Raw genomic sequence first — 13,280 nt, forward strand, 5'->3', positions numbered from 1 at the left:
AAATCTGCAAAGGGATGCATTTAACAGTGTTTTTCAAACTTGGCAACTTTAAGATGGGTGGACTTCATCTCTCAGAATTCCCCAGCCAGCAAGGCTGGCTGGGCAATTCTGGAAGATGAAGTCCACCCATCTTAAAGTTGCCAAGTTTGAAAAACATTGATTTAACACTGTAAGAGGAAATGCATTATATTTTGCATTTAGTTTCCTGAAGTTTACGCTCTCCTTCCTCAAGCTGTTGCCCTCCCAATACCTTGGACTGGAAGAGTGTGCAAAGGAAAAACAGCGTAGCATTCTCCGCTGCCCCCAGCCCTGACAGTCAGGATAATGGGTTCCGCCTGCCTCACGCGTCCTAATACAGGTTTCCAAATGTGGAGTCCTGGGTGCTCTCTGAGCCTGGTTGTTTTCTTGCAGGCATTTCATGGCCAGACGAGGCAACATCTTCAGTGTGAAGAGGGAGAGGCCTTGCTCTCCGTTTATACACCCTGGCTTGCCCTGCCTGTGATGGTGGGGGTGCTGCTCTCTCCTTGGGGTTCCTTGATTGGGCTGTTGTTTGCTGCTGGGTTGATGGACTGAGTTAATGGCTCCTTGATCAGGGCGTATTGTGCTGTTTGGTGGTTCATCTGGTGTTAATCCTAGTGTTGATCTTTGCATATCTGGGTGTTGATTGCTGGCAAGGGAGTGTCCTGGTCTTTTGGCTTTTCTTTGGTCTCTTTTGAATGGTATGTAAATATTGTTTACCTCTATGTGTCTGTTGATGGCTGCTTGGTCTGAGCGCCAGGCTTCCAGGAATTCTCTGTCGTTTTTGGATATGGCTTGGTTTAGGATGCTCACAGTTTCCCAGTTGAAGCTATGGTTGAGTCTGTCCCTGTGTTGTGAGATTAAGGAGTTCTCATCGTGTCTTCTGACTGCCAGTTGGTGTTTGTGGGTGCGCTGTGCTAGTCCTCTGCCCCTCTGTCCTACATAGTGGCTGTTACAGTTATACAGTTATAGTGGCTGTGACCCAATAACCCAAGAAGAAAAAACAGGAGTTATTTACAACATACAATGCAAAGACTATCAAGGAACTATTAACTCAGTCCATCAACCAAGTAGCAAACAACAGCTCAATCAAGGAACCCCCAAGGAGAGAGCAGCACCCCCACCAACACAGGCAGGGCAAGCCAGGGTGTATAAATGGAGAGCAAGGCCCGCTCCCTCCTTGCACCGAAGGTGTTGCCTCGTCTGGCAATGAAACGTCTGCAAGAAAACCAGGCTCAGAGAGCACCACCCAGGACTCCACCGTTCAACCCTGAGCTACAAATATTCGCTTCGATTGGTGTTTCCAAACGTTTGAGCCCATCGGATTAGCGCAGGAGGCTGTTCCCCAGCCACTTCCCCCTGTTGCGCCTTCCAGGACATAGGACTACACACCCCATCATCCCCAAAGCCCCCCCCATGTGAGCGATGGCAGTTGCAGTCTAGTGCAGCACAGAGGAAGTGGGATCAAAGCCTACGGCGCGTTGGGACAGGAGCGGCTGAAGAAAGCATGGAAATGTGCAGCCCTGCATCAAGGAATCGTTTCCGCGCAGCTGCGAACCGGGGCAGAAGGACGGCCTGTGGAGGTGCAAGGCAGCTGCTGCACTCCAAGGCAGGCCAAGTGACATTGACCTACAGCAGTGGCAACTTGAAGATGAGTACGCTTCAGCTCCCAGAATTCCCCAGCGAGCATGGGGAATGCTGACTGGGGGATTCTGGGAGTTGAAGTCCACATGGCTTCAAGTTGTCAAGTTTGAAAAATACAGAGCCACCATAGCTTTTGCAGTATGGCTTTTCACCACTCAGGGTGGAAAATAAAAAGACGCCCCCAACGAGGCTCGCTCCTCTTCCCTTTTCCTATCTCTACGGCCAGAGCTTCGGGGCCCCGCCTGCTGGGCGGCTCGCGGCCGCTCTGCGCAGGCGCGGCGGCGCGGCGTGGCGCGGCGTGGTGTGGTGTGGCGGGGGCGGGCCGCGCTGACGTCAGCCGTCAACAAACGGAGTCGGGTCGCCGGAGCCGCCGCCGCGATGACCAAGTACTGCCGGGCGCCCCGGTGCTCCAACTCGGCCGGGCAGCCGCGCCCGGGCGGCCGGCGCCTCAGCTTCTACAAGTCAGCCACCTTCCGGGAGGGGACGCGGGGGCTGCTTGTGACGCCCCCCCAGGCTCCCGCCTCGTGCCGGGCGGCCTCGCGAGACGGGCAGCGCCGGGGCGGGGGGGCAGAGGGAAGCCGACCCCCCCGCCTTGGACTCAGCGCGCCTGGGCGAGGCTTCGCTCCCCGCCAAGATCCCCGGACTACAACTCCCGGGCGGCGGGGCAGGATGGGCTTTGTAGTCCGGCGCGTCTGGGCTCGGGGCGTTGGACTGCAGCTGGTTGGGGGCCCGTGGTTTGGTTTCAAAGCCGGGGGCAAACGCGCGTGCGTGGGGGTTAGCCCCTCCCTGGGAGGGGGCGGGAGATCCCCCCGGCTGGCCCTTCGGGGGTCCCGGAGCTGCTCTTAGCGGGAGGGGGGCGCAAACCTTTGTGGGGCTGCGAGTCTTCAGCCGTTGCTTCCTACGGGAAGTGTATCCGTTTATCCAAACAAGAGCCCCCCCCATTTCTCCCCCCCAGGAGAGGCCTGGAAGGGGCGAGGGGGCCTCTGGGGCAGCCTGGGGACTTGGACTTGGGGCTCCCAGGCAGCCCCATTAAGAGGGGCTAGATCGCCTGGCTCTGCCTTGGGGTTTGGAGAAGGGGAACCTCCAGCTTTCCAGAAAGTAACGTTGACTTGGGCGACTCCGCGGATGTGTCTTTGCGTCCTCTGGGCAGAAACAAGAAGTGGTTGGTGGTTGCTTCCTTCCCCAAAGCTGTGGTTTTGCTCTAGCAGATGCAAACCTGCCCTGTGACTGCCATTAAAGAAATGCAGAAACATGGGGACTCCGCACAAGTCCACGTAAAGGGTCAAGCCTTTGTATTTTCTCTGATAATGCCAGGCTGGTTAGCAGTGTTTGATAGGGCCTTATTACAAAGCTTTCCAAAAAAAGGGGAAGAGCTTTGATTGCATGTCACAGCTGCCATCTTGACTTTTTTGACCATCCTTGTATCTGACGCTTTACAGAGAGTGGAAGGAAGTTCCAGAAAACAAGACGAGAGTATCAGGAGGAGAACAGGGAATGCAAAGGGCAGAATAAGGACTTGTTTTAACTGCACGTGTTTATACTGAATTACCTATAACTAATTCTGATCCTTCCTTTCTGTCTCCTGGCAGGTTTCCCTTACACAGTCCTGAGCGTCTGCAGCAATGGCTTTCCCAAATGAACCAAGAGAAATGGGTCCCAACCAAACACCAGCACTTATGCAGTGAACATTTTGCCCCCTCCTGCTTTGAATACCGGTGGGGAGTTCGCTATCTGAAGCCCGATGCCATTCCCACCATCTTCCAGAGGTCGGACAACTCCCTGGTGAGGATCGGGTTGCTTGTTCCCGAGGTGGGGATGGGAATAGCCCGTGAGAGACCATCAGGGTGGAGCCGAAACAAGAACACCTGAGTCTCACTTCTTAAAGTTACAGCTGTGTTAACATGTAGGCTGAGGGGGTCCATGTTAGGGAAAGAAGCATGAACCGGTGCTCGGGTCTTCCTGTAAAATACATAAGCTACATGCAGGGGGTGTATGTTTCTATACTGTTTCTATACTACACTTGTGTGCCTCATTCTGAAGCCTCAGGGGAGCTGTTCATATTCACAAATTCTGGTGACTGTGTGCTGGGGGCAAGTGTCAGAGAATAAAATTGGCTCATGCTGCCATTTGGGTCCAGACCTCATTGGCTGTAGACAAAAATTCAAGTTTCTCTTGCCTTGAAAAAGATAAATATCGGGGTGTGGCTTTCTGCCTGTCTGTCTGTCTCTGGTAGTTGGGAGGTGCCCCCTCTAAAAAAAATTTTTGATTTGTTTTGGATAGTCATCTGTTCCTCCAGGTGTTTCCCCCCCCCCCCCGTGCAATTTATCCTGATATTTTTGCTGATACGGCTTTGATTTCTAAACAGTCCCCTGGTGGCGACGGCTGAATATTCCATGTTGGACTTAGATCCAGGAGTAAACAACTTCTGTCAGGTGACTTTAAGTGCAGCTTAATTACCACTGGAAAAAAACAGGTTGAGAGACAGGTATGTGCCAAGTGAGGCTGACGGCCTGTTTTGGATAAAAGAACTGGAATGTGCCAGTCAGAGAATAAAGCCGTGGATTCCAGACTCTCAACTGCGAGAGATTAAGAGGTTGAAGGGTTACCAAGGAGAACTGGATGCAAAAAATACCAGACTCTTGTCCTTGGTCTCTCAAAATTGTGCTGCGCATTGCACAAAGGAGACAGGAAGCGTGTACTCTAGATCAGGGTTTAGCTTTAGCTTTAGCTGGCTGGGGAATTCTGGGAGTTGAAGTCCGCACGGCTTAGAGGTGCCAAAGTCGAGGAACCCTGTTCTAGATAACGTTGCCTGGAATATACGTCGTGCTCTTTCGTCCTCGAGGTAACAATCTCAGCTATTCCATGATAGTTCCGGAAGAGCGCTGGGAGATCGCTCCCCTCCCTGGCTGGCTTCCTCAAAACGGCCCAGTTCCTCACTTTTCAGAGCCACAAGTGTCTGAACTAAGCTGCCTTCTCTCTGGGCCAGCGTGGTAAGCCACGGCGAACCTCAGCTGGTGACTGAAACTAGTCAGAACTGATCGAGAGTGGCGATGGGGGTTCGTATTTATTCCAAACCCTCAGTATGGCATGCCTAACAAAATGATTTTTAAAATCTTTATTAGCTTTAATTTTATCATACCACAAGTAGGGGTGTCATCCAAATCGGAGATCTTGTCCTATTTGTTTATTCCTGCACCGTTTTAGTTTTTCCTGTTTCTTTTTTAGACTTGTACTCTGTGAGTCTTATATTCTGCATTATGTGTTTTAATTATATCTTGAAAAATTGATAATTAAAAAAAAATAACCTCAAAGAAAGTGGTGATGGGGGGTAAGTCAGGGTGGGCCAAAGGCCACCCTGGATGACGGGGATTTTCCCACTCAGTTTTAGCCTCTTTTTCTTGGCCTGGGAAGAATGGGCTTCCCCGCCTGGCTTTTGGGAGGAAGAAATGAGTCGAAGAGGGCCCTCCGTTAGTCCTGCGGGGGTTAGCCCCTTCCTTCCGCCGATTACGTTGGAGAAGGCTGCACTGTCTCGCTGAAGGGCGGCTCTTTTGCTTTGTTCCAGAAGAGGGAGGACCCTGCCAAAACGGCTCCTAGCCTGCCAGCCAAGAAGCTCATTCTTGAGTGCGGTGGAGAGAGGGGCGTCCCGGTTCCACAACCCTCAGGCTGCCAGGAGCCCCACATGGCGGAAACGCTGGCCATTGCCATCGATCCCAGCGTGGCTGCCACCCCAGTCTACGTGGAAACCCACTCTTCTGCCCCCAGCCTGGACTTCCAAGCCCTCCCAGGACCCCTGGTTGGGGCAGTGAACCTGGTTCCTCTGGTCCAGATCGTGGAGCCTCTTAAAGCGGTGACCCTGGCTGTGGCTGCCCCGACGAGCGCCGTCCCGGGCCGGTCTTTACAGGAGCCCGCGGAACAACGGGTGGTCGATTTCATTGCCTCCCTGCCGCCCTCCACTCTAGGGGTCCTGCCAGGCTCTTCTGTAGGGCTCCCCGGGGCATTTTGCACCGAAGTGGCCTTGCCCTGTGAAGTGGCGGCAGAGCAGGCGGCGTTGGCTGAGCAGGGGGCCCTGGTCATCGAGAATGTCTCCATCGAGCCTCTTCTGGAGGGCGGCCCTTTCGCAACCGCCCCCGCCCTGGGCGCCCTGCAAGAGCCCACCACCGCGGAGATGGTAGCCTATTTCGAGACCATCCCCACCGCCCCCCTCGCCGCAGCCGCCTCTTCCAGCGTGACCCCCCCCGAGACAGTGTTGTCCTCAGCGCTCAGCCTGCCCATCGTCTCCACCCTGCCCATCGTCTCCAACCAAGCCGCTCCAGAGGGCTCCTCGACCGAAGAGGGGAAGCCGGACGAGCTGAGCTCTGCCGAGTCTTCAGAGGAGCAGCTGGAGGAGCATCGGTACCACAAGAACGAGGGGACGACGGCGGAGCTGGTGGAAGTGGTGATGGGGCTCCAGAAGAAGGTGAAGGTGCTCCAGCAGAGGCACCGCCGACACTGCGCCAAGCTGGAGGCCATGGAAAGCGTGGTGGAGCAGCTCCGGAAGGAGAACTTGGTGTCGGAGGAGAAGCTGAAGCTCCTGGAGATGGTGAGTCGAAGGAGGGCTTTCTTCCTCTGGGCAGAGACAGGCACACGGAAATGATTTTTTTCAAAATATTGGGGCCCGGTGAACTGGCCTCTGGGGGATGAGGGGGAGGATCCAAAATGTAGCACGTCAACCTCCGGTTGCTTTATAAAGCCAGGGGGAGGGCTTTTTCCCAACACAATTTGAATTCTAGAGAAGCAAAATCCAAAGATAAGAGTGGAAGAAGCAAAAGCCGCGACGAGATTGGCCTGAGCCAGAGGTGCAGGTGCTTGAACAGCATCCCCTTGGGAGAAAAGGCCGCCCTGGTGCCATCTGGGCCCAGCAGCCGCTGCCAGAGCTCGCTCTGGGTGGCCAGAGGCCAACCAACAGAAGAGGTGCCTGGGGCATCCTAACCCTCTTTCCATCCTTACCTCCCCAGGCATGCCTGCAGTCCAGCACTTTCATGCCAGAGAGTGGTGGTGCGGTTGCCATTATCTGCCAGGACAGAGACCAAGCGCTGGTGTACGCCGTTCCTCAGCTCCCCAGCGAAGGGAATGAAACCATCCTTCATGTGGAAGAGCAGTGACCCAGGACTGAAGGAGGGCGGCTGAGGACAAGTCTTTCTGCAGCTGGCTGGGCCAGGAGCTCTTCCCAGGAAGCGCGCAGAGCCTGCCCCAAGGAATGCAGGCCCGGCCCAGCGGAGCCGTGGCTGAGCTTGACTGTGTCTCGGTGGCCTTACTGTGACAGCACCTTATCTTCCGGGAGAGGTTTGGGGATGTTTTTCCCCGTCTGAGATCACTATATGTATAATCATCCTAATGGGGAACGAACTGGCAGCCTTGTGCGTGTCCTACACCTTCGCGGGCCAGGGGCTGCTAACTTGCATTAGCTGGCATGGCCGTGGCCAAGGATGGTGGGAATTGTAGTTCAAAACCTGGACAGCTGCAGATTCCCCACCTCTGTCTGGTGGGGAGGGAAGACTTGCCAATGCTCCTCCCCTGCTTGTAATTCTTGTGAGCATCACTGGAGTAACTTGCTTCATCTCAGTGGCCAAAAAGTGTCCTGTCCTGTCTTGGGTGCCTAGAATTTTGCTCTCAGGCCCTCCTGAGTGCTATTTTAAAGGGCTCCACTTCAGCATTTGCGAGGGTGACTTCCCTGCTGCAGGGACTGGTGGCCTCTTCAGGTTTCCACACGGATTCAAGCTCGGTGAGAAAGATGATTCTTGCTATCTGTCCGTCCGGAGCCTTTTTGTACGGAGAGCTTGTAATAAGATGGCTTGAATGGAAGTAGGTGTTGCCAGGAAGAGCGCGTGTGAGACAAGATAGGGAGGGAGGAGGAACTTGAAATGGCCACAGGCAGCACAAAGGGAAGTGTGGGAAAGAGTGAGCAGTGGAAACGGCAGGCCCTGTGCCACTGTAAGTGCACGTGCATTTTGCAACCACAGCGAGGTCAAAACCAGTTTGGGTTATGCAGAGTCATATATGGTACGTTCTTCAGCCTGGCACTCTTAACGTGCCTTGGAGTAAACCCCAGAATTCCCCAGCTATACAAGACGGGGTTTTCTGTGAATTGTAGCTCGGTGCCTCTGGAGACCACCAGACTGGGACTGAAATTCCCGGTAGACGAGATTAAGGAGACATCATTGTCAACAGGAGCAGAGTCAGGTCCAGAGCATCTGCCTTTTGGAGTCTTGCAGTCCAGTACTCTGGCGCGAAGGCAGAGGAGAAACAAAGGCTTAGGGTAGAACTTAAGAGGTGCAAAATCAGAACAAAATCAGAACTATCCTTTTACTAATCCCCTTCTTGTCACCTTCAACAGCCTGGCCTTCCAATTGGCTACAGGTTGCACAGAAAGCTAGTAGGCAAACCAGACCTTGAACACTCCCCGTGGCTCCGAGTGAATTGTGCGTTTTGCAAACTGGTTTGTGTCCACGGCCTGTATCATTGCCATCCATCCCAGCTGCTCGCCTGGATGCTCTGGGCTCCTCCACCGGGTAGCACCCAACGCAGAGGCTGGCTGAAGATGGAAGCAGCCGATGGCCCTGGAGGTGACCGCCCCCGTGATCCTTGGGGTGTTCCAGCTGCCATAAAGTGCAGTTTTTGGGGGGTCAGCCTCCAGCATTTTTGGGCCCTGGATCATCCAGCTTCATAGAATGTGGTCTCCTCACGGAGAAGGTTTTAAGCCTGGACATGTTTGTCCAAGTACTGACAGCTTGAAAGTGCTCTCGGCACCACAGAAGGTCTTCATAAGAGGATAGTGAGAGGTGAGCCCGGACGATGTGGGGCTCTAATCCATCTCTCTCATGGCAGGCGCCATAGGGATGCTTTTACTGTACGGCATCAGGACCGCTTCATTTCGGAAGAAGCTGCTCCAAGTCCCTCCTCGTTCTCTTAACATAGCAAAGACTCAGGTGTGCAGGCAGTTGCTCCCTTCTCTACCTCCACTGATTTTTCTCACAATTCGGAGGGGGTCTAGACTTCTCTCAGCTTTTCCACGCGGCAACTTGCTTCCAAGTCCTGTAACCGTTTCGTCCTGAAGGGCAAAAAGTCTTCCCAACTATCCACTAAATAACGAATGATTTAAGGTGATAATAAATCATTTTATTACTTAAATCTTCATTTTTTAAAAAACACGCCTCCGTGATTACTCTAACCTAAGAATGGGAGGAACGATTTAAAGATTTTACGATTGTGTGCCCATCTTCTCTGATCTAGTGCCTTTCAGGTGCGTTGGGCCTACAATTCCCAGCCAGCATAGCCAACAGAAGCCTGCAAGTTGTAGTCCACAGCACCTGGAAGTTGCCAGCTCTGGGAAGGCCATGGTAAATCTTGAAGAAATGAGCAGGGATTATCTCTTTGCATGTGATGTGTGTTTATGCAGCTCTGTAATTTAAGGAAATGAATAAAGGGGATCTATTGAAAAATCTTTCTGTAAGTCTTGGCTTTGACTACATTAGAAGGGAGGAATCCACCTCTTTGGAGCCAGGGGAGTCCACCAGGTGGAGTTTTCAAAGTCAAGAAGGTAATTGTGTGATCTAGATCCCCATCTTGATTTCTTTTTACGCCCCTGTGGAAACCCTTTCTGGATCTCCACTCTTCCGCCCATACACACACAAAATGGAGTGCCTTAAACTGGGCACAGGTAGTCCTCGCTTAACAATCATTCGTTTAGCGACAGTTCAAACTTACAACGGTGCTGGAGAAAATGACTTAGAACTGGTCCTCACACTTTTGACTGTCATGGTGGCCCTGTGGTCACATGATCACGATTTGGGCGCTTGGCAATTGGTTTGCACATATTTATTATTTATTATTCCAATTTCTATCACTGCCCATCTCCCTCTGAAAATATATGACTGTTGCAGTGTCTTGTGGTCATGCGATTGCCATTTTCTACCTTCCAGGCCAGCTTCTGGTGAGCAAAATCAATGGGGAACTGCATGATTTGCTTAATGACTATGGTGATTCACTTAATGACCACTGCAAAAAAGGTTGTAAAACTGGGTCGGATTCACTGAGCAACTGAAATTCTGGTCCCAATTGTGGCTGTTAAGTGAGGACTAGCTGTAATGGGTTATGATATTGTCCTAGTGTGCAACTGTTTGGAAAACAGCAAATTCCACCTTAGGGTCACTGGGAAAGGAATCAAAAAGAAAACTGCAGAAACTACAATGCCTTTACCTCATCTGTTATATAAATCTGTGGTGTGATCACACTTAGTTATATTTTGCATACTTCTGGCCGCAGGCCCCCCACCATGAGCACGGTAAGAGCCGGAAAAGTTGCCGACCGAAGCCGTTCCAGGAGGAAAGAGCCTGGGGACTTGAAGCTTGGAAGGCAGCCAAGGAGAGGGAGGGAAGGGAGCGCTATAACGGCATATAAAATCAGGCCGGGTGAGACCTGTTCTCCCAGAAGGCAGCGGCCAACTGCTTCCAGGCGGGCGGCCAGAAGACGCCAGGCTGTTCCTTTGTGGATCTGCCAGTCCAGCTCGCATCCCTGGAATTTCCAGCGGGCGTAGCTTTTTGAGATCAGCGGTAAGGGCCCAAAGGGCAGTCGGTTCTTCGCTTCTGTCCAGCGGTGCTTCTCCTGGAAAATTCATCAAATGTCTTTTCGGTAAGGCCCCTTGAGCTCGCACCGTGCGTGGCACGCTCCGCGGTTACGCGGCCTCTTCCAAGCGCAGGAGCCGCCTGCGGAAGAACCTGCCGGACTTGAAAGCCGGCCCGGGCCGAGCGTTGCCGTCGGTCCGGACCCAAGAGCGGCTCTCCGCGGCGGGCGCCCTGCGACGTCTCAGCCGCCGGTGCGGCCACGGGCTGTGCCGCCCCGGTGCCTGGCCGCGCGGAGAGGGCGGGGGCCCCAGGGCGAGCGGCCCCGCCGGCCCCGCAGCCCCCGCCCCTCCCCAGCGACCAGCCTTCCCGCTGGCGCCCGCGGCCCGCCCGGCCCCCGCAGGCAGCGGCCCTCCGGAGGGCCCCGGCCCGGGAGGCTCGGCTGCCTGGCGGGGCACCCGGCGCTCCGGCGGGCAGGGCGCGCGGCGCGGGGAGGGGCCGCGGGGGCTGCGCCAGCGGGCGGCGGCGGGGAGGAGCCGGACGGGGCCGCGGCTGCTGGCCCGGCGGGGGGCGGCGGCTGCTGCTGCGGCTGCTGCTGCTGCGGCGGCGACGGGCGGCGCATGAGCGCTGGTGCCGCCGCGCCGCCTCCATTCCGCGCCGAGCCCAGCCGGAGCCGCTCCGAAGGGCGCCTCCCCGCCGCCGCCGCCGCATCCTCCGCACGGTAGGTGGGCGCGCTGCAGCCCCGCCGCGGGGGGGGGGCGCGGCCGCCTCCGCCCGGGAAGACCTCCGCGGCTGCCCGGCCCTGCAGAAGCGCCCCCCGCCGCTCGCGGCTCTCCCCCTCCAGCGGCCGAGGGGGCCTCCTCGCCGCGCCCGGGCGCGCCGGCCTGGTCCTACCCCCCCACCCGCCTGCCTGCCGCCCTGCCTAAGCGCCCCCCCTCCCCGGCCCGCCTCGGCCTCCTCCCGCACCGCAGCGCCCGGCCTGGAGCTGCGGGGCGCCTCGCAGCCTCGCCCCCGCCGCCCGTTCGGCCCCGTCCCCCGGTCCCCGCCCGCCCCGAACGCGGACAGGATGGCTGCCCTCGAAGAGCAGCGCCCGCTGTGCCCGCCCGTTCCCCTGCCCCCGCCCGGCAGCCCCCCGCCCCGCGGGCTGCCTCCGGCCGCGCTGCTGGGAAGTCTCGCTCGGCCTCTCCGGGAGAATCTCCCCCGCGGGGCGATGGAGCTCCGCGCGGCCGCGCAGGCCTCCCCCCCGCTCCCCCTCCCCCCCCGCGCAGGAAGGCCACGACTCCGGCTAAAGCAGGGGCCAGCCAGGGCCAGCCCCTGGGGGGAGCGGGAGGACAGGGCCGCCTCTTAGGACCACCTCTCCCATCAGCCGCGGTTGCTATTGTCCAGGCTGCTAGGAACGAAGCGGCCCCGCGGGTCTGGAGAGGGCCAGATTGAGGGCGGGGGTCAACGTGCCCTGCTCGGCTTAGCTGCTTGCTGAGCGTGGCAGGAAGCATTTTTGAGAGGGACCCCCTGCCGAAGAGCCAAGTTACCTGTTCGGAAGGCGGAAAGAGGGTTATGGAAAAAAGAAATGCGCCAGCTGAAAGCAGACCTCTGGCCAGAATACAGGGGGAGGCACAAAGGCTCCAGGAACTGTGGACTTGCCACAAATGGTGGGGGGATTGCAAGGACATGGCAGCATCCCTCTTTTAATCTGCAAAATAGAGCCAGGTTGGCACTCTGGCAGGCAGCCCCCAGCTGCACCCCCCTCCCCCCAGGCATTCTCCGAATTGTTGAAGGCAGGGGCTTTATACTAAGGGGCACATCTGCCCTGCCGTGTATTGGTCTCCTACAACTCATGGGGGTAGGAAGGACAGAAGACCGGGGTGTGCGTTTTGTGCCTCGACCGTTACGGCATTCCCAAAGCAAGCTAGGGAATAGTCTCTCTGCAAGAGTGTGCCCACCGTTAAAAATCCCAGAGTCCCTTTATGGAAGGTAATTCTTCATGAGACCTCCGTTTCGGTGATTGTGTGGGTGGAATTGGAGGAGAGCAGGATCTCCAGAAGAGCCTGGCTTTCAAAAGTGTGATGGCGTGGATGCATCCTCACTGGGAAGCACAGCTTGGTGGCCTCAGCAAAGAGGTGGCAAATGGTGTGACCCTCTGGAAGTGGAGCAGGTCCGAGTGTTCCTTAGAGGAAGCCTTCAGGAAAAAGCTTCCTGGATGCTTGTGGGGTGCAGCAGTCAGTCACCTTAGGAGTAGAGTTGTGATACTTACGGCTATTCCCATCAGAAGGCTTCAGGGAAGGTGCACGGTTGATTAGCTGCCCAGGAGCCTTGGGCTTGGCACTGGCGTGAAGCGGACTTGACCAGGAATCCTACAGAAATGTACTCAGCAATTATATATGAAGTTCAGTGGGATTTATTTCCAAGGGAAAGGTGAAAGGTCCCCTGTGCAAGCACTGAGTCATGTCTGACTGGGTGGAATATTGCAGCTTTGGAGACCCTGCCACCCCCCATAACAAAAGTGATAGTCTTTCGGATAAAACAGGTCCTTTTGGCTGGGTTCCCTCATTCCAATAAATGCAGTTTGTTTTGGATCAGTTCAGGGCCATGTGCAAGCCAAGCTTTCAGCCATAAAGTTAGCCATGGTTTATGGCCTAATTTATGACATGAACCCAGCTAATTATGGCTTTGTCAATAAACCATAATTCATCGAGCTGTGGCTTAAGGAGATTTGTGATTTGATTTCAGATGAAAAGAGGGGGGAAGGTTGCAAAGCTTGTTTGGGCGTCAGAGTTGGCTTCTCCAGTTTCTTAGGAGTTCAGTCAGGAATCACCAAGAGGTCGCCCAACAAGGGAAGCCTGGCTTTATGCTCTTCAGCATTTCCAGGTGCCCAGTTTCTTGAGAGTTGCTCCATTTGCAACCCTTAAACTTGCCTCATGGGCAGGAAAGCTGGAGCAGGCCTTTCCAATTCCTTTGCTGCTGCTGCTCCTGGGCTCTTACAAACCTCTTTCTCCTCTCCTGTTGGATCCCTGCACAGAGGAA

At 55.5% G+C, this 13,280-nt stretch overlaps 1 protein-coding gene across 1 annotated transcript; it reads left to right on the plus strand.

Annotated features, from left to right (window-relative positions):
* The first annotated feature begins 1,999 nt into the window (after window positions 1–1,999).
* Window positions 2,000–9,142, plus strand: THAP8 (THAP domain containing 8). The gene is made up of 4 exons (XM_063311889.1): window positions 2,000–2,123; window positions 3,252–3,444; window positions 5,225–6,241; window positions 6,657–9,142. The coding sequence occupies exons 1-4, from the start codon at window positions 2,041–2,043 to the stop codon at window positions 6,801–6,803; spliced, it is 1,440 nt and encodes a 479-aa protein (XP_063167959.1). The 5' UTR covers window positions 2,000–2,040; the 3' UTR covers window positions 6,804–9,142.
* The last annotated feature ends 4,138 nt before the right edge of the window (window positions 9,143–13,280 follow it).

The sequence above is a fragment of the Candoia aspera genome, chromosome 10 (genome assembly GCF_035149785.1).
Source record: "Candoia aspera isolate rCanAsp1 chromosome 10, rCanAsp1.hap2, whole genome shotgun sequence".
In the NCBI taxonomy this organism is placed as follows: domain Eukaryota; kingdom Metazoa; phylum Chordata; class Lepidosauria; order Squamata; family Boidae; genus Candoia; species Candoia aspera.

Bases quoted from the DNA above. Each gene is read 5' to 3' on its own strand.
- THAP8 (XM_063311889.1), top strand. From the start codon at position 2,041: ATGACCAAGTACTGCCGGGCGCCCCGGTGCTCCAACTCGGCCGGGCAG. The intron at 2,124-3,251 runs GTCAGCCACCTT...GTCTCCTGGCAG, and splicing joins CGGCGCCTCAGCTTCTACAA to GTTTCCCTTACACAGTCCTG. The intron at 3,445-5,224 runs GTGAGGATCGGG...GCTTTGTTCCAG, and splicing joins AGAGGTCGGACAACTCCCTG to AAGAGGGAGGACCCTGCCAA.